Source organism: Phaenicophaeus curvirostris, chromosome 3, assembly GCF_032191515.1.
Source record: "Phaenicophaeus curvirostris isolate KB17595 chromosome 3, BPBGC_Pcur_1.0, whole genome shotgun sequence".
In the NCBI taxonomy this organism is placed as follows: domain Eukaryota; kingdom Metazoa; phylum Chordata; class Aves; order Cuculiformes; family Cuculidae; genus Phaenicophaeus; species Phaenicophaeus curvirostris.
In genome coordinates, this window is record NC_091394.1 from 58,294,280 (window position 1) to 58,322,245 (window position 27,966).

The 27,966-nt window shown below is 35.2% G+C and overlaps 1 protein-coding gene across 1 annotated transcript in view; it reads left to right on the forward strand.

Moving 5' to 3' along the window:
- Positions 1–27,966, forward strand: part of RP1 (RP1 axonemal microtubule associated) — a 177,062-nt gene that overhangs the window by 49,728 nt on the left and 99,368 nt on the right. Inside the window, exons 18-25 of the mRNA XM_069854130.1 lie at positions 559–761; positions 4,259–4,348; positions 6,342–6,474; positions 6,742–6,893; positions 9,157–9,311; positions 11,861–11,919; positions 15,064–15,227; positions 25,289–25,514. Coding sequence (XP_069710231.1) covers positions 559–761; positions 4,259–4,348; positions 6,342–6,474; positions 6,742–6,893; positions 9,157–9,311; positions 11,861–11,919; positions 15,064–15,227; positions 25,289–25,514 — 1,182 coding nt within the window. The remainder of the gene's footprint in view (positions 1–558; positions 762–4,258; positions 4,349–6,341; positions 6,475–6,741; positions 6,894–9,156; positions 9,312–11,860; positions 11,920–15,063; positions 15,228–25,288; positions 25,515–27,966) is intronic.

The window sequence follows — 27,966 nt, forward strand, 5'->3', positions numbered from 1 at the left end:
TGTGCTGCTATTGTCTCATTCATACAGAACCTGCCTTGGCCCAAATGCTGGCCCTGTACATGTAAGTATTGTTGTGAGAGGAGATATCATGCTATTTTTGGAGTATTTTACAGTACTTAATTAATATCTGACTTGAAAGTCAATTTCCTGAATAATTTTTTTCATTTGAAATTAAAATTGTCTATTCTCAGCAAGTGATTCTGCTAATAATGTCCCAACACAAGGCATTAGAGGAATATTTGCAGTAATTCTACTCATTTCTAAATGTCAGCCTAAGGAACCAGAAATGTCAATTTAATAGCCATAGTCCTGAATCATAGCATCCTTAATCTATACTAGAATATGTATAAAGAACAATATGATGACAGTGCATGCAAGAGATACATGTTCTTTTCCAGCTGATTCTTGTGGCTCAACTAATTAGTACATTTTTGTCTCACTTGCCATGAAAATATACAATCCCTTCTCTGTTATGGTCTCCTTATGTGCTGAAGTTACAACAGTGGCTGGCAGTTTCACATTCACTTTAATCTCCCACTAACATTCTGTATTTCACAGAGGAAATGAGAAATCCCCAAGGTGGTGAGTGTCCTCTTCCTTCAGATGATGAATGGAAAGTGTCAATGCTGACAGAAAATGCAGGAAGTGAAACAAATGTCATTCTCTGGATATATGGAGACAGAGGAGTAGCTGGACCAATAACTCTTAGCAAGGACAACAGAAAGCAGCTGTTTCTTCCCAGGCAGGAGGATGAATTTCAGGTAGCTAATGAAGGCTAAGAACATTATTTTAATATGTACCTTTCCAAAGGTTATTCTGTCATGTGAAAAGAAAAAATGTTTTTCTCCTATGTTTACTGCACAAAATAAATTTCTATCTAACATTAATTCTGCATTAAACCAGCTTGGTGCGTATAGTTAGCAACAGAGGAAATGCTCTTTCTTTTAACCCCTTCTTTGTCATATAGTAGCAAAAATGGAACAACTGCAGAAGTAATGATTTCTTTAAGATCGTTGATTTGAAACTAGTGTTAGAAACTATCCACTCCTAAACAAACCATGCCTGATGTAAGTCTTGTATATAATGAAATCTTCATGCATATAGTTTTCAAAGCATACTATAAAATGTATACTGTGGAACTGTTTCAGAAAACTGTTTTTTTCATCTACCATATTGCAAATAGTTGAAATGTCTGAAGCTTTACCTATGGTATTACTAAGAGCCAAATAAAATCTATATCTTATCATGTCATGGAAACAGATATTATTTAAATAATCTGCTATTATTTAAGAATAATCCCACTTCTATTATAATAAGGAAATTGTGTCTTGGTAGGTTGAGAGGAAATTATCAAAGGGACCAAAACTGCTATTTTGCCTAAATTTTTCTGTCTGAGATGCTTTTAACACATTCCTGTTTTCAGCTAAATGAAGAGGAAGCTATATTTTTCACATTGTGTCCAAATTTTTTTCTGCACTCATCAACTCTTCTAATACAGTCTTGACACTAACCAAGATTGTTACTGTCTATAGTACTACTGCTACTACTACTGCCTATGAATAGAGCATAAGCAGGAAGATAACCAACTGCAGTGTTCATATTCTAAGCATGTAGGCTATATATTATCATCATCCATGGGGAATCCTTTTCTCCTAATTAGTGAATAATTTATAAGCAACTTTGGGTAATGGCATGTTTACAATGTTAATCCATACATTCTTAAGAGATGGACCAATTTTTCTTCTTTGAAATAGATATTGCCCATTATGGCTGAGTGCTGTGGCCATTGATCTTCTGGGAGCAGAATCTTTCTCTCAGCCCCTGGGGCTACTGCTATGATTCTTTACATCACACTGGCACTATTGCTTTCAGGCATGAAAGAGCAAATGTCACCAAAGTGCTTTTCAATATTTAGTCTGCAGTAGATAAATCCACAAAGAAAAAGCCAACGAGTAAGAGTTCATTCTTCTTTTTCTTTTTCCCTTTATACTTTAGCCTGTACCTGTTTAGCTGGATATGAAGTTAGGAATGCAAGACTTAAAAATACATCTTCTTTTTACCATTTTCACCTTAGAGTCTGATATAGTTTCACTGCTATTTTCTAGAGCAGAAGGTAACACTTTTTATTTTTTTAAACTAATCAACTTAATCATAGCTCTGGCCAGGAGTTCTAGGAAGAAAACAGATTCTCAAAGCCTGCTACTATCAGGCAATTTGGAATCAGTTTTCTTCAACCTTTCACTTAATCGTCATGCATGAGAAAACTCAAGAAGGATACCAGGATTTCTTTTTGGAGATCTTTCCTTATTTTAGGCAGAAGTCACCCTGCATTCTGACAAAGTTCAGTACATTTATGTTCTGTATTGATACATGAGATGATTGGGTAATGTTTTTTTTAACAAATAGTCTAGAAAGGGATTCTTTAGACTAAAAAGACAGCATGGCAGCACTGTATATTAAGTGCATGCCAGCTCTGTGAATGAGAAGACAATATCTCACAATATCTTACTTGAGAAGCGCGTTGGTTTGCTTATGAAATATAAGAAATGACAATAGTTGTTTTATCAGTAAAGCTGTATACATGCCCTTACTTTACTATTGCTTTACTCCCAAATTCTCCATATTACATCTAACAAGACTACCTATAGAAAGAAAGATTGTGCACCATAAGCAAGAATATCAGATTGTGACTCCACAGAACAAAGCTTTTTTTCTTAAGCCAATGGAAAAATAAAAGAAACCATTTTGTCACATAATTGTTGAAAGCCTGGAGTTAGCATTTATTTGGTTAATGAAATACCAGTTGATGTACCAACTATGCCAGTATGTGTACAGTTGTGAATTCCTCAGATTGTTTCTCAAAGACCCATTGCAATTTGCTAAGTGCATTTCAGTGTTAGGGAAATCAAGGGCAAAAGTCCTCTGCTTCTAGAAATCTTTGACTAAAGCACAGTAACATTGTAACTGTAACATAAAAGTTTGTTACACAAAATCACAGAGAGACAGCTAAAAGCTGATACAGCAACTGAGATATTTCTGACCTCTGGAAAGAGAAGAGGGCTTTTTATTAAGGAAGGTAAAGAATGAGTGGATAATGTAGTTGTAGGTGTTTCTAACAGAATGAGAAGAAAATAATTTTTGTACAGTGCAAATAACTTTCTTGGACAGAGTGGACCAAGCTGTAATCAACCTATTATTAACAGAGTTATTATCTGAGAAATAGTATGATAATGCATTTACTATTTCTTTCCTAACAGTACATTACAAATGATCTAAAATAATTTATGGTCACTTTAAATAATGGTTAAACTCCAAATAAAATGATCATAAATGGGGTATGATAGGGTAACAAAGAGTAGAGTTCATAAATAAGAAAATGTATAATACTTCAAAGTGCAAAGAAAGTGCAAATGAATGCAAATCATAGTCAGAAAGCAAAGATAGTATCAGTGATTTTCAAACTTTTGCAGATGTTCTGCCAGCTTTTGAATGCTCATCCTTTGTGGTCTTCAAAATTTTTCTGTTCTTCACTTTGACATACTAAGGCTTACAGTCATGTTGCTGTGCTTCATTATAAAAGATCTGTGACCTGTGGTTTAGTGGATTTAATTTTGTGTTCCACTTTTCTCTCATGAATGGCCCTCTCACACTTTTATTTTTCAGACTTTGAAAAGACCGAATGTACGCCAAATCTTTGCCTGGCAAGCAATGTGATTTCCCTAGGCTATAATATGGTCAAACTGGGGCTCAGACTGAAATCTGCTTAGACAAAACAGAAGCTGTTTCCTTTCTGGATCCTATAATCCAAAATCTGCCAATCAAATGTTCTGCACTGTTCCTGTACACACTGATACCATAGTGGTTCAGAGAAACCTGGAACCAATTGTGAAGCTAAAGATGCAATTTAATGTATCTTTCCCTGCCCACACATGATGTAGCTGTATTTTTTTCCAGAAATATAGCCCAAATTGAATAAATGATAAGGTGTAAAGACAAAAATGTATTTACAGGGCAAAAGGAGTTTGTGCATAAATGAGAACTGCATTTTTGAGTTATTTCACATGTGATAATTGAAAATGCAGGAAGGGAAATGTATTTGTTTTGTTGTTGCTTTCCCCAAGATGTCTCAAAGGCTGCAAGAGTTTTAAGCATAGAATTCATAGGCCTGTGCTTGCTATTAGGATGCTGCTCACTTAAAGTGCAAACTATGTATATATTTGTCTGTAGTTACTTCTTGTATTGTTCTGACCTTATTTAGGTTAAAATAAAAAGCATTGGGAGTATCTACAAGATAAGAATTGAATTTGATGGATTACTGAATGAAAAATCAGAGTGGAACTTACAAAGGGTGAGATTTTTATGGTGATTTTTTTCTACTTTAATAATTTTTATATGAAGTAAACGCCCATCTTTTCATTAAGTCACCACATCATAAATAAAAAATGCAAGTTGTGGCATATTCTTACTGCTTTGTCCTCTCATGTCGCTTTAGAGAAGATGAAAGTACTGATAGAGTAATCTGCTGAGAGCTAGAAATACACAGCATTATTTTGTAATTATTCTTTATTCACATAGTTCATAGGTTACCAATTTTAATGTATTGGTGGGCTCTACCACTTTTTACTTCCTGAAAGCTCATTTGTAGTCTTCAATGTGTGTTAGAGAGATCCTAGCTATAAATTCCAGCCATGAAAAACTGAAAATGATGGAGCAATAATTATCCTATGACAAGTACACATAAAAAATGAACAAAGTTCAAGTATACTAGTCCTAAATGGCCCAAACAGAACTCACAATTACAGTCATTTTCAGGGAAAAAGAAACTGCTCTTTTTTTTTCAGTTTGCTGAATGACATATTTTCTGCTTCTGTTTAACTCTCTTTTTCTCATGATATTTAGGGATGTTCATTTAATTAAATTAATCCTAAATTTTTGCTAGCACTGACCTCATGTAAGATTTATTTCACAATTGCACATAAGTATTTGTCTTCTGTTTCCTATTTCGAATCTTTAAAAGACATAAGCTTATCCTTTCACCTTTTATTCATCCTAAATAGCTTGATTTAGACAGCCAGAGTCACACAGTATTAACAGATTTCGACATTAACCGAAAAGCCTTAGCTGTAACTGTACCAAAACTGAATGTGAGTATAAATATTTTGGTTGCTCAAATGGTTGCAGGAATCTTATGCTCTTCATGTTGGTGGTTACAAAATATTTTTTTTTAACATTTTGGTCCAAATTTCATAGAGCAACTCTGGGACTTCAAATATGTCTTTTCACAAAAAAGAAATAAATGATTGAAAACTGTGTTTTTCTGACAAAACAGTTACTATTCGTGATTTTTATGAATCAGCAGGGGGAGCTCTGCTAATAAATGTTGGAGATAGAGAATCACTACTGAAAAAGTATTTTAAGTTAGGATAAATATATGCTTTGCTGTTAAAAGAAGTGTTTATTTTACTTAAGACAATATTTTATTGGAAAAGTGAGGTAAAGTCATACATTGTTCTGATTTCCTAAATGTGAGAGTCTGAATGTGAATACTTGTTTTCACTATTTTTTTGCAAATCTTACACATACTCTGTGGACATTCAAAACACAACTGCAGAAATACATTCTTTTTGGCACTGATTTCCTTTTGCTAGAGAAGATCTATGGAAAAAACTGCAGAGAGCATTGTTATAATTCAAGACCAAGAAAAATCGCTTTCCTGAAAGAAAGGAGACTTCTTTAGTTATAGGAAGTAAGACAGATATATTAAGGTACAGTGACAAATAAATTGAGAATTTCAATTCTAAGTACCTTCAGAGGAATAAATACTAGATGCTGGTACCTAGGTTGTCTTTTGTTGTGCTATAGATGAGCCAAATATAATACAAATTGATTTAAAACTTCAGCATATCCTCTTCTTGCCAAAGTTAAGAAGGATGTAGATGACATGTTTCATCCTGTTTTCATTTTAATATAAAATTGTGACAATCTTTCCAAAAGGTCAGTCTCACCTAACCTCACTTACCAGGAGGTTTTCAGTATCTGGTACTCCAGACAGTATAACATACAGGATAAATTTGAAGTCTAAGGTGTATTCAAAGAATAGAGACTGGCAGTTTCAGCTGCAATGCTATGGGTGTGAATAAAGATTCTCCCTAGTGAGTAGCTAAGTTACAAATTAGTGGCCAAAATTAAGATATTTTTATACTATAATTTTGTATGTCATATTTATTGATTGCGTTATTGCTTTCTGAGATAGAAAAGAAAAATAGAAAAAATATATTTTGCTGTTGAGAAGCAAAGCACTGGAGTGAACTGAGTCATAGTTGGAATTGTTTCTTCCCTAGGTGACACTGCAACATCTAAAGAGCAAGAAAACTCTGACTTTTCCAGCAAATACATGGTTGTCAAAGAATCGTGATGACAGAGATTTTCTCTGTGAACTTCCAGTAGTGGAAGCTGGAAAACCCATCTATCCAAGTATGTGTGTACTTCAGTTCACAGTTACGTACACACTGGTTATCTGGTTTTCAGAATTAATGTCATCTGAATTATATTCCATCTGCTTTACATCTACATTACATACATTCACCTTAAAACCAGGTAGTTGGACTGATTTCTGGAGAATATGTTCCAGCAAATTAGTTGCAAATCAAATTAGTTGATATTATTTCCATTAAGCTAGAATGGTGAGTAAAATGAATTCTGATTACACGTGTATTTTCCTTTTTTGTTTATTTTTGGAAGTTGTTTTATACAATGTTTATGTCTACACCGGTGATGTGGAGCAAGCTGGTACAGATTCTGCAGTTTATTTGTGTATCTATGGAAAAAGAGGAGATTCTGGTCTAAGACTTCTGCATAAATCTGGTATACCAGTGACATTTCAGAGAGGAATGGTAAGTCTGAAAAACAATTTGCTTAGCCATATAAATCTAACTAGGTAACTTTTACTGGTCTTCAAAGATTCCTAGTAAAAAAGATTACAGAGATTTAGAAAAATAATTTTTAAGAACTAAGGAAAATATTTCTATACTAATCCAGGAATAACTAGAATGCATGAAAATACAGGTCAGAAAAGGGGAAAGAAAATGATGAATTACCCACTCTAGGATGATGAGAAGAACAGCTTGTGAATATAAAACATATTCTGGCAAGGTTTAACGAACACAGGCATTTCCAAAGGACTGCACAGAAATCACTCCATGATTTCAGATCTCAGTAGGACTGTTCATTATTTGTTTCTTTCAATGTATAATAACATAATATTGTGATTACACAGGGCAGATTTAAGTTAGTTTTTCTTTCCATTGCCTCCAATCTCCTCCATAAGTAAAAATATATATTGTTCTGATCTTCTGCAGTAATGTATTGTTGAATTTCAGAAACTGCTGAATTTAATATTAGCTCTGCCACTAGCTTTCTCATGACCTTCTGTTAAGCCTGTTTCTTCCTTTGTGGGCTATTGAGAATTAAAATTCATATGTCTAACAAATAGTATTAAGCTATTAATGGAATACTTAATTACAAAATAAAACCCATTATCTAAAATGCTAAGCATGAAAATAACTCTCTGGGAAACTTCAGATGTATCTATACTATTTTAAAAATAATTATTTTATACCATTACTAATATATTAGATATAAAGTTCTATTCCAATTGAAATTCAGAATATAAGTGATGTTATCTGTGGGAATTGTTCTAGCCAGACTGACAGTAAATTCAGCATATTATTTATACAGCAGCTAAGGGAGATTGTTCAAAGTGCGCTTTGTTATGGAAATGGGTGAATGATACAGTGGACTGTATGGAGTGGTAGAGCAGGGTCTGGGATATATAATTTTATTACAGAGGCAATGGAATCTTGACTTGAACAAGTTCATTTAATCCCTGCCATGGGTATGCTGCGTGATATTGGGCAAATGACTTCAAGTAAAGCTTGCTCCAATAACCACTTCTTGTATGCTTCTGTTTTGCTGTCTAGCCAGTTTAACTTTTCTGAACTACTATAGATGTAACTGAGGTTTTTTCAAAGATAATTCTTCTTTGGGGGTAGTAAGGTCTTTTTCAATGTTAAATATGCTGATAAATGAACCCCTCCATTTCTCAGGTGACCACCCAAACTACTTTGCATCTTGACAGCGTTTGGTAATAATGTCTGCAATCTAATTATATAGGTAAAATGAAATATTGTACAGATGGCCTTTTGAAAGATAGATTTCAGTGTCTGCAGAAAACTGAGGTACTATAGAAAAAATGCAAAAGTTAAGTCACTTGGAAAATCAGTTTTGTTTCATTGAACTGTTTGAGTAGTTGCAGTAAATAACGCATAGAGTCATCAACGTAATGAAAATAAAAAGAAGTATTAAAAAGCTCCAGTCCTGTCTATGCACAGTTTGAAGCAGGGATTTTTCAGATGGAATAGATTGTGATAATATATTACATATACACGAGGGAGAACTGAAGTTACACAGGCAGTCTCAACTCTGCCATTTGCTGAGGATTGAGAACCTTATGGATATGAATTTTCCAAAATATTTTTTTCCTTCATTTCCCTTTTATTGAGAAGTGTGACTGGGACCATTTACATTTAGAAAGATATGCTTTCTAGTGTGACAGAAAATTATCAACTGAAACCTGATCAGCTTCATGCTCCTATGAAAACAAACTTTTCCAATTGTAAGCTCAAGCCTAAATGAATAAGAAGGGGAAAGTGACATGTTAGATTTCAGTCTCTTCCAGCAGAATAAAATGTAAATAAAGCAGGCGAGACCAAAAAAAGGACGAGAAATTCTGTTTTAAATAAATATTAACAAAGGGAGTAATAGCTTCGACTCTTTCATACCTAGAGAAGAATAATTGTAAATGATGAGGTATTGAAACAATAGTGAAGAGTTCTGTGCAGCATTTTGGACGTTGGCTGAAAAGCCAATTTATTTGGGGTTGTTACAGAAATCTGATTTTACTTGTATTTTCTCATTTACTCTGAGGCATAATCAAGAGACATTTAACTTTTCAGATCCAAACACTTTGAATACAATCTAGTTGTCGTTAAAAACAGTAGGACTCTGCACATTGTAAGAGTTAATCAAGATTTTAAAATATTTTCAGACTGACTTAGTGATGGCAAATAGCTGAGTGCTGTCTCCTTTGTCTTCTAGGTCAATGCTTTTGAAGTGAAAGCTGTATCTCTTGGAAAACTGCAGAAGGTGCTGTTGCACTGTGAGGCTAGTGCTGAGTCCCAGTATTGGTACTGTGATAAAGTCATTGTTAGAGAAGCTGGGAACAACTCAGAATATGTTTTCATTTGTGAAAGGTACATTTTACAATAATATTCTTAAATATTCTTAAATATGTAACACTAACAGTATTATGCCAATCAGTGTACTAAATATATATTTACAGGAAAGACTAATATGGATTGTTTTGAAATTTCATAAAACCCACAAAATGTGTTGTTCCAGAATGGGTTGATTGAGTTAATAAGCTATATGGTCCATAGCAAAGGTTAAATGCTTATATTGTGGCTGTATTACTAGGTTGTACAGTGCAGCCTTATCATACAAGGATCAGTGCTTTAAATGTGACTTACCAATTCAGAAAGGAAAGATAAAGTGCACAAAAAGTTTCTAAATTAAGTGATTTCTAAATGGAAAAGGAAACAAATTTGCCATCTAGAAGTAGCATTCATTCTCTTTATGAACAAGAGTATTGTTAGAGACAAACGTGTGCCCAAAAGTCAGAATTGTAGTGGTTCCATTTCAGTTTTTAAATAACCAACTTAAAAGTCAATTGCTAAATGTTGGTGTTTACATATTTCGAAAAATGTCATGGTAATCCCACAGTTTTTCCAGTTTTACAGTCTATCTCATGGAGACATGAATCATTCTAGCGGCATAAAGGAACTGTAGAGGAAGAATGTGACCATGTGACAAGGCTCAATAAATAATAATATTTAATTAATAAAATTTAATTAATCATACTTAATAAATGCAGGATGCATAGCTATTTTGTCTGGATTTCTATGAATTTGTTACATAACCTTGAACAGCTGTTTGTCACTCTTGTTGCCACATCCTCAAAACCAGAAATAAAGACACTCTCTTACCTTGATAAAATGCTCTAAACCTCGTGTCTTCAATCAGTAACATGTTTTGAAATAGTAGTATAAGACTGAGGATTTCTCTGGAGTAGATTTGGATGCAGACCAGCTGTGGCTGCTAGCTATCGTTGCTACTTTTCTAAAAAACTATAGGTAAAATTTCCTGATGGAACATCTACAGAGAAATCAGGCCAGCTGCCTACCTCAGTCACGAAAAATCTACCCCATGTTATAGCTGTCCTCCAGAGGGTAGCATGGCGTAGGGACGAATCATGTCAGGACAACACAGCTTAGGAATGATGCATGTCAGGACATTTTGCTCTACTAATTCTGCAACAATTAAAACCAGATGTTGATCAGCAAAAATTGTTCAGTGACAGACACTGTCAAGAAGAAATAGAGTTTTCGTTATTCCTAACATTTCTGCAAAGAAACACTGCTACTGAAAAAAGGTTAAAAAAGGTCAGTGATGGGGGTCAGGGTAGCTTCAATATTTGGCCAAAATGTAGAAACACTATGTTCTATTCAAAGAAGGGTTTTACTTCACCTTATTATGTTATGATCCAAGGTATGAATAAAATGCTATATTTTTTTTCATTTAGCCAAGGACATATCAGCATTTTTTTCTGACTTAAGAATCTTGTATTACAGAATCACAGAATCACAGAATCACAGAATCACTAGGTTGGAAAAGACCCACCGGATCATCGAGTCCAACCATTCCTATCAACCATTAAACCATGCCCCTCAGCACCTCATCCACCCATCTTTTAGACACCTCCAGGGAAGGTGAATCAACCACCTCCCTGGGCAGCCTGTTCCAGTGTCCAATGACCTTTTCCATGAAAAATTTTTTCTTGATGTCCAGCCTAAACCTCCCCTGGTGCAGCTTGAGGCCATTCCCTCTTGTCCTGTCCCCTGTCATTTGGGAGAAGAGGCCAGCTCCCTCCTCTCTACAACCTCCTTTCATGTAGTTGTAGAGAGCAATAAGGTCTCCCCTCAGCCTCCTCTTCCCCAGGCTAAACAACCCCAGCTCTCTCAACCGCTCCTCATAAGACTTGTTCTCCAGCCCCTTCACCAGCTTTGTTGCTCGTCTATGGACACACTCCATTAGTTTCTGAACATCCAACAGCTGTCACTGGATTTGAATGATACACTATTTGTTAACTACAGACTGATACGTTATAGCATTTAGTATTGCAGAAGATACCTTTGTGATCAGACTTTAGCAGAAGTGATATAAAAGTAGCTTAGAGTAACATGACTAAGAAGTCTAACCAATGTTTGGCGTAATTTATACTTTTTCAGATTCATCTCTCTCCTCCATTTATAGGATGAATAAGAAAAAACAGTATTAGCTTCCATCTTTGTTTTTAACAGTGAATTTTAAGAAACAGTGCAATAGATACATGGAAATTTTACTTAGCACTCTATCCATAGAGCTGAAAAAATCTTCAATGCCATATTCTTCTGTTTAGCCACACAAATAAGTACAGTTGTGCCACATGTGTCTTTTAATTTGAGACAGGTATATTTTACGCTTACACAGCTCTTACATTTACAGAAAAAAATTATCTCTGTTGGGTCAAATAATTTCTACTTTAACATCTATCAAATTGAATACTACAATTTCAGAAGTAGAGACCATTTGCTGTTGCATGTATTCTGTATGAAAATAAGATGTGGATAATTCAGTTATATGGTAATACGTCGGAAAAAAAATTGATTCCTATGTACTTTCTTATTTTCTATTTTATTCTTAGGTGGCTTCCATTTATGTCCCAAGGTGTAATTCAGTCCGAAATTGAGCTATACCCTCAAGGTAAGATTTGTAACTTTATGGAAGCAGGAATAGTAATTCGTACTTTTTTTCCTCTTAAGAATTCTGGTCTGAAACTACACTTTAAATATTAGAGTTAACCAGTTTGTGACTTCCTTTGTCATGTTTCTGAGAGAAAACTCTTTGTGCTTGCATTATATAATAGGTGTAGGTGATAGTGCAAAAGTAATGAAGGAATGAACGAGACGGAAAGTTTTCTTGCATGGCTAGAATCACAGAACGTCTGTTTCATCTCTTCTTTCCAAATCTTCCTTTAATGTTAAAGGATAGAATCTTTATTATCTGGTTGTGGTTTGTTTTTTTTTTTTTTTTTTTGCAGAGCTTCAAATGAAGCAACAGCTGAAAATCGAAGAAGAAACAAATGGTAAATGCTGCTCTAGTCTTCTGTTTTTAATGAAGACAGTTTCTGTTTCCGAATTAATTTCTTTACACATTTGTTACTATTTGTATTGATTTTCAGTCATTAAGCACAACACACTATTTGAGCATTTCAGTAAACTCTTAACTTCACATTTTAATTTAAACAGTAAATCACTTTGTTTATACTTTCTTTTTATTCTGTTATTTCTTTTTATATAATGTTGATTTTCTGTTTGTTTGAAAATCTGTATTTTTCTACTACTTATTGATGAGCTATCTTAATTTCAGTTTTTTATAGATAATATTTTATATCAGGATTCTTTCTCCTGGGATATGTATAGTTTTGTTCTCACCATTAATGTTCCATTTTCTGTTATACCAGTAATTACATATTTGTTCAGCCTGATGTTTCTGTCCTTGTAATAAGCACAGATTAAATTACATTTCTTAATAACACATATTTTCTCAGCTGTTAGAAGTTCTTCATGCTGTAGGTTGTACAATAATTTTGAAGCTGTTTAGAGGAAGTTTGACGTTTTTTATACATAATTTATTATATCTATCAAGATATCCACAAAATCTCAAATATCATGTCTAAATAGTGTCCCTCTGGCAAGCAATTGATGATAAAATTTGTACCTAATTATTTTGCAAATTATATTCAAATCCGACTCTGTTATAAGCTTTATACTGGATCACAAGTATTTTTGCCTGTCTTCTCTTCCGTGCCTTTTACAGAAGGCATTAATTTTCTGTCTGTTCCTCACTCTGTGCCTCTTTTCTTCACACCTTGCTTCAACAAAGCTTAAATCTAGAGATCCTCCTTTGAAGTAAGCCTGCTTAGTCCTTTCTGCACCTATGGCTGGATCTCTATGTTGTGTCATTTAAGCTGTGCTTATGTGATTAATAAAATAAAGTTGCAGCAGATAAAAATTAACCCATAAGCCTAATAAAAGATGATGAAGAGCAGAGATAAATTAAGCGTATATCCAACTGACTTATTATCAGTGGAGATGGGCTTGGTCTCTCAGTGAACATCTTGTTCACAGCACTTGCATCCTTATTCTATGAGAGATGTCTTTGTGCTCTCCAGAAAAGCTGGTCCATTCAGCCATTGAAAAAATCTTGCCCTCTGTTGAAGTATGCGCACCAAATAGCCTCTTGTTTGGAGAACTTGCTGAAACATGGAACACTGAGAGAACGACTCGAATCTGTGGTATGGTGCCACTTACTGATGTCTCCAGGGATGTACTTGGTGTCACATTGCACCTTTCCTCCATGTATGCTAGGTGAAAGCCATCTCATTACATATTTTTCTATATTCTTTTCTCCTCATGTGTACTCGTGTACTCCTCTTTATTCATTAAGGAACTATTGGTATTCTACCTCATCATAACAAACCCAGCTTTTTATGCCAAAGAGAATGAGAATTGTGTGTTTGTAATATTTACTATTTCCAGTTTAATTTCCAGAAGCATGCAGTAATGCAGTGAGGATTTCTGACATCAAAGAGGTTAAAAATCTTAGGAATCTTCTCCTATACTTCTTTTTTCCTTCAAACACTGACCTACCTATTTCCAGAATAAAATGGCCTTAAAGTCAATCTAGAGAAGTGCAAACCAAACATACTTTTTATCATGTTTTTGGGAAAGTTTTTTTCCCCTTTTTTTTATCTAGAGAGTCGTACTTGTATGCAAAATAGTTTACTGGTGCTACGCTTATCCTTTGGAGGCAGGAGCTGAGCTAAGTCTCAAGAGTACAAACTGCATTGTTTCAAAACTTCATTGCTTAACAAAAGTGAGAGTTGGACAGGATAATAGAATAGAAAAGGCCATCAAAACACTTGAGGTATAATAAATCAGACAATGAACAAGTCCAAAAGAAAATACATTTTGCCTGCTTCAAAATGAAAATTTGTTTCTGAATGACTTTTGAATTTTTAGGAGGAATAATGGGTCATATTTTACCGTTTGCCTGCACCATTCTTCCTAAGGACTCGTAAATTGAATTGTCTTTATTTTCTAGCCAAACAGTCCAAAGGAACTTTATGTTTAAAGAATTTAGATTATATTGTTTGAAAACAGAAGAGGCTAACTTTTTTTGATAAATTAGATGTTCTATGGAGCAGGAAGCCCCTGCCTTATGCTCTTTGTTTCCACCTTCAATGCACAGAGCCTTTTCACACTTCTAATCAATGTTCATCCTTTTGTAGACTGGTGACATTTTACCATCAAGGAAGCTTTATATAAAATGATTTTCTAAAGAGTCCTTGTCTAGTGTCCAAAACTTTCTTTACTGCTAATCTCAATGTTATACCTTCCTCCAGACAAACACAGCTCTTGCTGATGTATCACATCAACATAATATGAGAGGGTATTGTACCTAATTGATATGCTTTGATACTTTTTCCTGCTGCATTTCTTGGTTAAATGTGTTGTTGTATTCCAAATTCTGGAGGTTGTTTTTTTTTTGTGATGACCCACAGCATTTTTACTAGAAATCACACTAGGATCTGTGTTCATATTTCCGACTTTAATACACTGCAAAACTCCTAAATCTTTCAAGTTATATAACTTGCTTAAAATGAGTTTGAATGATGTATTAATAAGCCAGTCTTCTGTTGCCTCTCCCAGCATTCTTACCTTTTAGGTGCATAGTAGTTATCGTCCCTGGGCTAAACTGTACTTTTATTTACATCTTTCAAGTAACTCGCTACCTATCAGTAACACTTATAAAAGCATTTAGATTTTATTTTTTACTTTACAGAAGGAGACTGGAAGATTACTGTAGTCACTGGGGATTTTGAAACAGCTGGCACAACAGCAACAGTATCCCTATATGCTTATGGAGAAAACAAAGCTTCTGGTCCTATTATTTTGGGATCTGGGAAACACCAGCTGTTTAATCGCAACAGTGAAGATGAATTTAAGGTATGGCACGGCTGTTACATAAACACTGGAGAATTCAAAACATACACAAAATAGCTTTTATCAAAACTGAATAATAGCAGTAATAAAAGGACTGAAAGCAATGCATAAGGATCATGAAGTATTTCTGAGGGAGTGCCTGACTTATATGATAATAAGATTTGAATCAGCAAACGTATTCAGAACTGCATCAAGCAGACTTGCCTCTCTCAGATTCTGCTTCATACCTGCATCTGCTCGATGTGCTAGTTTTAACTAGATGTTGTTCTTCTACAGAAGTAGAAAAATATTTCTTTGTCTGTTCTTTGCATTGATGTAATTACACGGTCCTGGCTATGGCTTGTGTTGCATATCCATCTTTGAAAGCATCCAGTGTAAATTCAGGCTTCCACTGAAAGACACCATCACAGGAATCTTTTCCTGGAGAAAGTAAGAAGGAAAGGGAGGATCACTATGGTCTAAAGTTAAATCACACCAAGTAGGTTAACTCCACTGATTTAGACTGGTGATTTCTCTCTTCTTCACAGGAACCTCTGAGAGGTGCTTCAGAAGCATGACATTTCTCAGGTGTTCTCCAAGTTCCTCTACTTCCTACAATTTCCTCCAGTTCCTATGGTTTCTCAGGACTGTACCTGTTGCAGTCATTAAATCTGGGATTTTTCATTTAGGTTGAAATAATTCATGCATAATAAACAGATGATGGATAATCAGTAACAGATAGGCCAGGAAGGTTTTCTGATTTTTATAATTTTTGTTTTCCAGATTGAAGTATAAATATTTAAGTTCTTACAGAGGCAAGTCAATGGCGGCCTTTCCCTTATGTATAAGTTGAAAGTAACTTTGCTAAAGTTTGCAGTTGATACTGGTTAAAGATTATATCATACCAAAGCAGGAATGTGAAATCAGTGTTTATGTGAAGGCTAAATTTAAGTTTTCCTTTCAAAAACATTCTGGCTAGATGATCATCTTGGATATCTGTTCAGCTTGTCTGACAGCAACTACTTCAGCTTGTCTGACAGCAACTTCTTACTCATTTATTCAGTTCATTGAGAGAAGTACTCAGAACATTTGAGTTTTTTCTTTATCTTTGGAAGGAACAGTATGTTTCTCAAAGCATCATTTTTATTCTCCTAGAATCAATGCAAGACCTGATACCTGGTCCAGGAGCTCTGATGATCTATTGCTGTCCACACTAGCACCCAGGCTTAGGTCTTCTGCTGTACCTAGGTCTTTGTACTTGACTTTTCTTTCCTTGGTGATATACCACTGAAAGCCTGGAAGAGGCTTGGAGGCTAGGCACAGCACTTTGATGCAGTTTAAGTAGGATATATCTGTACTGAGGAGCTCCACTTAAACCTTTTATGAAATCTAATTGTGTGAGCAAACTTTTAAATTCGTGTGTAATGAGACCTCTAAACTTGAGAGGTTTCTGAAGAGGCTTCATGAATTCTAATCACACCATCGAATCTTTGAGGTTGGCTAGATTACTGTCCATCCATTATTTCTCAAACCCACTTATTGAGCTGTCAGTCAGTACTGATCAATGGAAAAGAGAAGTGAAAGAACAAATAAAATAATTTTGCTTCCTTTTCCTACATCCCCTCCCCATATCTCAGTTTAATAAGGTAGCTGGGATTTTTGTTATTCCAAAAGAAAGCTGTATTCTCCAAATATTTCAGCACTTTGTGACTGCAATCTTCCAACATGAAGAGCACTATGTAATAACATCAATGTTGCTAAAAAACTTGGAGCTACAGAACAATTGGATAGTCCCTATTACTGTCTACTACACTAGTTTAATCTTTTAAGTACATTGGCAGAAATCTTGACTAAATAGGCCAATATCTGCAGCCTTTTGTAGAAATGTGCTGTGTATCTGAAGGCTCTTTAACTTCCAGATAACCTCCTTTTTTAAAAGAAAATGTTAAGCAATGCAGGAAACTGCAACAATTTAGTGTTATATAATGGAAAAATAAAGCACAATCATGTCCCAAAATTCCAATCAAAATACCATCTCATTTCAAAATCCCTTTGAACACAGATATAAGAAATGACAGAGAAATAGCTCACAAAAACAGAATGAGATAAAAATGCATTAAATTATCGTAATAAAATTCAAGATATGTAGTCTGATAAAAACTACAGTTAACAGCGTAGTAACTTGGATACCTAGAAGTAAATAATGAATATTTAGTCATGTTAATAATCATGAAACAAGAAAGTTGTTAAAGCTTGAGTAAATCAAATTGTGCTACTCTATATACTTCTGAGAATTAATTTCTCATTTAGAACCTGATACTGATGTTGCTTGCATTGCTGTATACTGCTGATGTAATTTCATTAAATTTGGCTATCTCTGACTAATGTTTGCGTAAATTAGACTAAAAGCCAGTCGACCTCTAGTATGACACATGTAGATTATAACAAGGCTGTTGTCCTTGGAGATTTCCATCTGATTGTACTACACAAAATTCACTGAAAGTAATGTACAATTGTGTGATGGGGAGAGTTCTTGTTTCTGACTGGAATCTGGGTTCTAGGTTTTCACAGGACAGTAGTGTGTAAACTGCACTATATTTACCCTTGTGGCTTAATTATTTTTTCCTACCAGATGGGAAAGTCAGGGATGAACAATATGGGAATGGTAAAGAAAAGGAATTTAAATTTGATGGATTTCCATTTGTGCTCAGTAATTGTTCCTGTGTGCTCAAAGAAACTATTTCTAAGCTATGGTTTTCTGCTTCTGTTACTATTCAGGCATAGTTTTTAGGGTATAATTTTTCTGATGAGAGTAATTACTCCTCCAATAGAAGGATATCAATCTGACGTTAAGTTACAGCTTTCATCAAAACTGTGATCTGTTTCCTGCATTTTCCTGTGGTGTCATCACAGTCCCTGAATATACTATCTCAATATTTCAAAAATACTGATTTTGGCAGTATGTTGAGTTGCTCCAGACACCAAAATTTTAATCACATTGTAAATTATATTCCTGAGCCCTGCATCATCATTCTTTGAAACATGGCGAATTCTCTTTTATGAGGGTAAACATTGTGTGATAAAGAAGTCATTTTTGGAAGTTTTCTTTTAATGTTTGGTCATACCAAATATTCCTTTCAGTGTCAAAAAGAACTAAGCAGAAGACTGTAAACCTATTCTCTTCCACAAAAGTCAGTCTCAATCTCTCAATTTTTATTACTTCAATACAGAATAATTCCACACCTTCAGGTACAAGTTCTGCTCTTCTAGTAATAACAAAGTCAGTAAAATCACCGACTGTTTCAGTAGACATGCTTTCAAAATATTGTATGCTAGCCTTAGTGAGAATTCAGGACCAAGCACATCTTCAACAAGAATTCTTCCATTCTTGGCTTTATGAATTTGCTTCACTGTCAGCTCTGCAATCTCTTTAGGTCAATGTTGGCCTTGTTGATCTCAACATGTTGTCAAGTTTATCTTAATCAACACTATATTAAGCTATTAAAAATGATGGATTTTGTTCTAAGAAATCTTCAAAATCTTTGCTTTAACCTTACATTGTATTTTGTAGTTGATGGCTCTCTTTGCATGGAAGTTGGTTGTTCCGAGTTTGCAGACAAGGGACATGGAGTATGTATGATATTTTAGAACTGAAAACTGAAATCCATCACTGGTGTGAATTTTGCTGCGTGGTCTCATTTATCTAACTTGTAAAGCTGGTGCCATATCCAGTTACACTACTTAAACTTTCTTCATCTGTATAAGTTATCCTGTAAACACTATGGTCTATTAGGGCAAAATGCCAGAGGGTAATACAGATAGATGAAAAGCAGGTCTCCTACTAATTCTTGCAGAGATAATTATTCATAACACTTAATAAACAGCCTTTCTTGAGGAGCACTGTGAGATTACTACAGTGTTAAACCCACCTTTTTTTCCTTCCAGTTACATGTGCCTTGTTTGTAAAGAATTCTGTTCATCAAGTGTGCCTTATGCTGTATTGCATGACACAGAGACTTTATACTTTGAAGTTTATTGTTGATTTTCATTTTGTTTTCCTCCTGTTTAAATAATAATACCAATTGTTTTAAATGTATTAATAGTTGACACTCCTTCCTTTAGAATCAGTCCTATAGACTGTCAGAATCTACCATGTTTCACTGCGTGTCTTTCATTCCTGTACCCCGGATCCATATTCATTCATTCACCAGTCAAAACTGAGATCTCTAAAGTGAAATGAGAAGCAGTGGGCAGAAAAACAAATAAAATAAAAATCGGTTGAAAGAAATCTATTTTCATGCTTTTCCTTCCATTGTTAAAATAAAAGAACCTGTAATGAGTTCAGTGAGAATTCTTCCCAGGTGGGATGATGGCAAAAGAGACTGCAAGCACTAATGTAGCTGTCTGCTTTCTTAACCATGGGACTGCCAATGCTTAAAAGCTGGATGTAGCTTGTGTTCTGTTATTTTTCAGCTGCCTTTGTTTGCCACAATGGCCATTTAAGTCCAGAAAAAGTTGAATAAAACTTAGAGGAACCCAGGCTTTATTTAGATATGCTTAAGGCAGCATAAAACATGTTGCTGGCTTTAACTCCACTTGAAACTGTCCATCTGTATAAGAAATGTATATCATAACAACACGAACCTCATTCCTTACTGAGTGCTCTTTGTTCAGTAATTCTGCAGAATGGAGTATATATGCATACAGACATTTTCCCCTTGTAAGGTAGTTTCTTCTTGAGAGAACATCATGTACTCAATTTCAAGTTCAGTCTTTCAGCCATATATCTAATTAATTTCTTTTTATGCTACCTTAAGGCAAGACAAGTCCAAGATGAACACACATTGAACCCTCCTGTCTGCCTCTCTTGAGTTACTCTTCCCTCCCAGGTTATGCTGTCCATTTAACCGCTTGGTAGGCTTCAGGTGGTTGTTTCTGAAATTTTGTGACACTAGTTTCCTTTGTTAAAGGTCTCCATGCAAGAGCTCCCCCACCTTCCCATGTCAAGTGCCTAAATCCACTTTTTACACTTACTTATCCATGCTCTTTCCTTGCCTTCACCTCAGGCATTTTCTAGTCTATTCACATTCTTATGCCTCCGCCATCTCAATATCTGAGCACTTTCCAGAAGTAAGTGGCATGACTAATGTGTGGCTTATTCTCTCACTCTTTCTCTTAAAAATATTTTTTTTGTTTGGACTTGGTAAAACTCTATAAGGAGAACAGACATTTTATACAGCCTAGGCCTTGTGCTGAACAAGATGATAACAATTTATCTTGCATTGAAACAGAAAGTGATACAGTGATAAAGTTTTTGGTGGCCCTTACTTTACATGGCCAGCTCTTTGGCAGCCCTTTAACAGTTCTATCTCCTTCAAAATTTATTTTACTGTGCATTATAGGGATTTCTTAGTACCAGAGATGTTGAATCTAGTTCTAAACATAGGGATAATTATGTCAATAAAGTGATGCCATTGCATTGAGTGCTGCAGCATTACCAAATAGTTGCTACTAGAAGTGATCATTGAAGATTTCTTAGTTCAGTCCCTTGCTCAAAGCAGGGGCATCTGGAATAGGTTGCTTAGGACATTGTCCCTTCAGGTTTTGAATATCTCCCATTCTACAACTTCTCTGAGTAATCTATCCCAACATTTGACCACTCTCACTTATTTTTTTCCCATATACTGTCACTATGCAAGGAGTAATTATTTGTTTGTCCAATTTATTTTTGTGACCAAAGCAAGTATGAAGTGGGAAAAATAATACTGGTTTTGTGTGGCCTTTAATCCAACTCCTTACATGTCTATATCCACATTTTTCACAAGACTAGTAAGTATCTGTGCAAGCACGTGTGACATATTCCAGTTCTTGAGTTAGTGCACAACTATGACAAGTTTTTTGGCTGCAATTAACAAGTTAGCTGAATATCTGGAAAATGCAAGCACCATGGCCTAACGCTCAGTACTACACTGGTACATTAGTTATGACATTTTTGGCAAGCCAGCCACATGCTCACAATTTAGATATATTTTCTACTTCCAAATTTCTCCATTACAGGAAGATGCTGCAGAAGTTAAACTAATGCAGTCAATGATGTATTTTTCTTTTGGGGAATCCAGCTACTGCACATGACTTCTTTGAAACTCTGTTAATGAGATGATAGCCTTCCATGAAATTAATAACTGTCTGTCAAGCATAGCCTACAGTGGTTGTGTTAGACAGGGATTTTGGTGTATCTACTTCTAAAGTGTTGACTTATCCAAATGATTTTCATGCTAGCCTGAGCTTATTTCAAAGAGACTGTAGGATGCTTTCTGTACAGCAGGAATGCAGTAACATTATTTTGATTATTGCAGTATATAAAAGAGAAACAGAGTTATAGTTATTTATATTCTTCCCATCCTTTTACTGAAGTATATTTCTACTGAACAGTCTCCTATTAAACCAAGGAACTCTTACTTCACTTTTCACTTAGTTAACTGTCTTAAGCATGTGAAAATAGGTCATACTGATTTCACTCAAAATATCATAGGTATGCTAGGAACTGAAATGGCTATTTGCTTAGCTCATTTAGAAATGATATTAAAATTTAGCCCTTGAATGCTCTTTGGAAAGAACTTCTTGCTGATAAACCTGGATTTCAAGTTACACTTATAGAAAAATTATAAAATAAGAGCTTTTTTAAGATTCATTTTCAAAAATTAAGGCTAAATTTGCTAATGTATGGTTTAATGAAAATGTGCCCATTCCCTTTGGTAAGAAGAGAATTTATTCCTATGCTTATAAAAATAATAAATAATAGCAAGGTGCAAAGCATGAGGTTATACTGTTTATCAGGCTAATCTTGTTCAAATGCTTGCAAACATTTAGAATATGGGGTAACTGAGACAAAGCTACCCCTGTTTGAAAATGTGGACCTTTTGAAAGTGGTAGGCAGTTTTTACAATAATACATAATGGCATTGATACTTCAAAATATAATGACAACTTTTTGCAGAACATTCTGGCTGTGAAAGTAGATTTGTGTTCAAATCATGCAGAAGTTCAAGATATAGTCAATACTGGAAATGAAGGAGCAGCCTTGAGATACGGTGTTTATGTCAGCAAAAGAATACTGTTAGCCCTACCATGCTATGAGAGTATTTTCATCTGCATTTCACTGCCAGAGCAAAATTTGACATGCATTTGACAGGATTCCGATTGGCAAAGTAACATGTTAGCAAGTCAATACCACTGAGAAACCAATGTGATATCTGATCTGACAGCAAGATGAATTGTTCCAAACCCCAAGACTACAACAGAAGCTGAAACCAAATTTGTAATAGTATTATGTGTCTTCCAGAACATCATATACAGCTGATTTGCTCTCTGTTGTTGACATTCATGCCTCAATTTCCATACAAGAACAAACGATATTTTTTCCTCAAGAACATCCATAAATGATTCATCAGAAACATAAGTAATATCATTAAGCAACTTATTAGTTTGGCAATGTTCTGTGTTTTAAAGTATTTTTGTGATTGTTAAGTCTCAGAAATATGTATTACTTATATGACCTGAGTGGCTTACCATTGCAAAAAACCTCATAATTTTTTAGTCTAGAAGGTAGGGATGCTTCATACACCTCCTCCCTGTAGTTAAAAGCAAACAAATACTTTTCACTTGACATTGGACAAATTCCCATGTAGCACATGGGCATAACTTTGTTAGTTTTATTATTGTGTGTCAAATTTTAGAGAGTGTATGTTAGGGACTGATAGGAAATATAGAAAGGAATAAATGCAGGAATTTAGAGGTACTAAATAGGACTTTAACAGATCTAATTGAACTGCTTGCAACTAGGAGCATCTCCTGGAGAAACCTAAGTCTGGGCAGAGCTTTATTTTCTGAACCGATTCTTCTTGAAATTCCATTTGATGATGTTTGATGGATTGTTGTGTTGCTTATCCAGTAACAGGAAGTCCCTGCATGGTGATAAATGGATTTCATCATTTCCGTCTCCTTCTCTTTCAAATTTGCTTTTTTTTTTTTCCTATCTTGGTTAGCTGTCCCACCACTGTTCATTTTCAGGAGCTCTTCTTCCAGTTACACCAGTGGTCTGCCAAACACCTGCTACAATGTTAAAATCTTTGGCAGATTCACCTGCAAATATATATCCCATTTTAGACTTCCTTCTGAAAATAATGCACTGTAGCACAATGTGCTAAATAAAATTAATAAGCCTAAGAATGTTATGCCTTCACTTTTCAGCCAGCTCATGTGATACCCACTATAAATATGCAGGATCTTTTTAAACAATAATATTTTAGTTTGCTTCACAGTCAAATGATTGATTAGGTGCTTCAGAAAACAAAAGATGTTTTCTGGTCCTGACTGAGAGTCACATGAATGAACAGTGCATGCAAAGATGGCTTTGACACTCCTCTTCCGACAAGGGTCATGCCAGAATTCAGCTATGGATATGAGGTCATAAGGTTTCAATGTTTTATTTGCTAAACTGCCCTTTAATACTCCTACACCATAAATAGAAGCTAGTGCCTAGATCTCAGGAGAACACCACCTTTGTTGTTTGCCAATGTTGTATTTGGTGCAATAAATAGTAAGTTATTTGTTGAATTTATTTGCAAGGCAACCTCAGCAGTCACTTGCTGATTGCAGAGCTCTCTGCTTTGTGTCTGGGTGACAGAGTTATTATGGCTACTTAGCCTGTGTCCGGGCTATGTTTGTGGTTAGTTTCAGGGAGCTTTTTATCTGCTGCTGTAATTCTGCTGTGAGTATTAGCAGCATATTTTTTATGCACGTGGTTTTATTGCATTAATGTTATATTTATACCTTCAGTAAGCACGGCTTACTTTAACATACTGTTTTAATATAGGAAAACCTACTGCTTTTGCTGTAAGAGTGACTCTACTCAGACTTTATACCACTAACATTTGTGTCATCCTATGAGACTGAGTTGTGCCAGGCTTGCCTCAGGGATGCAAGGAAGTGGTGATCAGTTAGGTCTGCAAGACTTTCTTCTGTGATGGTGCTTTTGGCCAAGAAATTTCGGTGTTACACTAGTCCGTCTCATTGCCTAGGAAAACATTTCAACAAAAGAGTGAGAAGGATATGTCTCTGGTGTCTCTGATGTTTCCCAGCTTCACAGAGAAAAGGAGTATTACCTCGTAGTTTTCCATTGAAGGGGAAATTCTCACCCAGGGGCAGACTTGTTAATATTAGACCCGAGAATAGATGCAATGAACCTTTAAACACAAATCTTAGTTCATCCTTTTTGGTGATGTGAACTAGTGGGACAATGTTGGTGTTAACTGTTTGTCAGTCCATTTTTTTGTGTGTTTGCTTTTTCCTCTGATGCTAAACAATACAAAATTGGTATAATGGTAAAAGAAACAACTATTTTCTCTTTTTTATTTTTTTCTCTTATGTTTTTCCCAATACGTAAAATGGAAGTGCTTTTGTGCTTAGGTTCCTACCATCAGCATTGCTCAAAAAACTGCATCACAAAACAAAGTGGGTCTTATTTCAGGCCTGCAGTATTCAATGTGACATAGTAATGTTTTATTGTTTACATTTGCTGCAGCGTGGTGTCAGCACTTATGGAAACAGTTAACCGTGACAACCAATGCATATAAAAATAGAAGACAAAGAGAAAAATGGGCCATAACAGATTGATAAGTGGTAGCAATAGTTAATAGGGCTTTGTTGCTGGTAACTGTAAAATATATTATTTCGTTCAGCAATGACTGAAGGTAGCACTGCTTCTTAAAGTATTTGTCTAGAAATAGTTTACTTTGTAATGCTACAAACCCATCCAGACTGAATTGTTTGAGCCCTTTAGTCACTTTAAATAATACGTTACTGAAGGCAACAAACTTATGCTTGCACGCTTCTCCATATGCTTTTGCTCGATTGCTCTGGGATTCATTGTATACTAAGGCCTTGTTTTCTAGCAAAAACATTGCTTTAGGTTACATTAGCTGAACATTTAGCTTGCATGCCCAGTTTAAGAATGATCATTTAACGACAACATTACAATTGTTACTAAAATCTGGGATCTGGTTGTTTTTTTTTTTCTTGTTACAGGTTAACCTCAGAGGTCTTGGGCAGCTCTATAAAATCCGCATTGGCCACGATAACGCTGGAAATGATCCCAGTTGGTACCTGGAGCAAGTCAGACTTAAAAGAGTAGTCCCTCTTTCGGAGGAGGAGATTTGCCTCCCTGTAGAGTGCTGGCTTGCAGAAGACAAGGGTGAAGGTGACACCTGGAGAGAAGCGGCAATAAGAAACTCTGCAAAAAAGCTTTTGCCATGTACGTGCTCAGTTTTAGATCATTTGTTCACTAACCATATTGTGTGAGCATGCAACAATTTTTCATGTTTCTTCCAGAGCAGACTGCCCAAAAGCCAGCATGACCAAGAAACAATCCCTTCCAGATGCTTTCTAATTCCAAAGAAGTGATCATTTCACTACACTCCTTTTCTCCCCAAAATCAGAATAATAGCTGTAGCCAGGGTATCTTATCCCTCTCAAATTCTTTGTCTCTCAGAGTGGCCCTAAATCACCAGCAAATACTGCTCTTTAGAGCAACACATCATTCAGGAAATCAAGGCATTAAGAAGGTATGTAATGTCATGTGTCATCCAGTTCTTTTTAGCAAGTGTAATATGATCCTTTCTTGTGCTACATGCAATATCTTTTATCAGAAAGCCATGATCTGAATGATAACACACATATTTTCCAAATCAGACGCAAATCACAAGCATTCACACAGAAATTGTTAGCTGCAGGTTGGCGCTTTGGTGCTTCAAAGTTTACCACAGCTTTGATGCACTTCGTTCTCTTCAAGTAAAGCAAGAAATAGCCATCATATAAAGTTATTATTTAAATAATCCTGGTCCTCTAGAAAGGAATAGGAAGCTAGTATAATTATTTAACATGACTTTTTAAATAGAATTCTCCTTCCATTAGCAGAATGACAATCATATAGTGGACTGATGGATAATACTGGCTGACAGTGCGAGGTCTTATATAGATAGGTGCTCTCATTCCGGCAAACTGTATTAAAACTGAAGCAGTGAATAGTGCAAGGATTCAGAGATTCTGCATTAAAAAAGGGTCATCATGCACTTAGAAACAATCAAATAATTTCAGAAAAAAATACCAAACAAGTTGAAAACTTATCTGAAAAAAAAAAATCAAGATTGGTGATCTGCGCATAACAACAACAACAATAATTAGTCTGCAGAGTATTTAGTGACTTCAGCAAGAGATTTCAAAACCTGAGACTAAGCTGGGTAAGCCAGGCCCTGCAATCATTAACATATACCACAGTGCCACTACTTACAGTGACGTAAGTATTGTATACTGGTGCAATAGAAAAGTGGTGCAGAAGCCAATTAAGTTTATGAACAATATGAACAATATCAACAACTCAAATCTGCATTATGCAGTCTGAGATACCCACTCACAGAAAAGTATTAATATTCTGGGAAGTGCATTCCATTTACATATTTGTAAGTGAAAAAAAAGTCAGGTCTATCAAAGGCTGTGAGTATGTTTAAAACAGCACATTCATTTACATTTTAATCATTATATTACTGCCTCTTTCCTTGCTTTTGCAGGAATATTTTCTTTATTAAAATATACATCTCAAGTTTATAAGAAAAGATATGCTAAGAAGGATTTGGAAATTTCCTTAAATTGCAAGTTTTACAAATTAATTATTGATTTTACGCACATTTAAAATGTACATCAATATAAACTTAGCAAGGCCTCCTAAGGATTACCTATTTAGTTCCTCAAGAACATGCCAATGAAACATTATCCATTTACATCTTCCATTTAAAAGTTAATTGCTTACAAGTACTGGACAAATCACATTAAGTCAGTTTCTCCAGCAGAACAAATGATGTACTAATTACTTAATGATAATCTGTTATGATTTACTAATTTGTATCCTATACTTTCAATTCAATCTGGTATCTTCTAATGATATTAAATATACTTAACTAGGAAAGTGATATGCTGGAAACTTTAAACAAAATGAGCAAATATCAACTAAGCTCAGAAGGCACTGGTTTTCTTTATTTAATTGCTGTTCTTTAACACTTACTTTATTACTCAAATTCTCTCCTAGATGAAAGGGTAACCTTTTCCTTATCCTTTTCCTCCCTTTCTCCTGCCAAACTCTACTATGCACCCAATAGCGCCCCAAAACCTTGGATGTGAGTTTTGATTCCTTGTCTTGTCTTTTTTCTTTAGCTTTTCTACTTCAGATTCTGTTATTTCCTGATTCTATCAGCTCTTCTTTATCTTCCTCTCTCAAATCCCTTCTTTTCCATCCAAAGTTCTCACACTGGTAACCCCCTTAGGTTTTCTTACTGTCCCTCAGACACTTCAAAAAGCTGACACTACTCTGATCTCCTGATATTTTCAGTTCTTTCTCCCTCTCTCTCCCTCATATCAGTCTCAACTTCCATAAACAACTTAGGTTTTATGCCTCCAAAGTGTTCCTGCCTTTATTTCCCCTTTTTTTTTTCTTGTTTTTCCCTATTGCCAAGGCTTCTAGATCCTTTTTCTCTTCCTATCCCACCTTCTCTTTTATTTTTCCAACCCTGGAGATTTAAAAAACTTCACCTGATCTGCCTTTGAAGCTGACCCTGAACTAAGTGTACTGTTGAACCAGATGATCCCTGGAGGTCTGTTCCAACATGTTTTCCAGTGTGATTCTTCCACCCAGTCTCACTTTTTTTTTTTCCCTA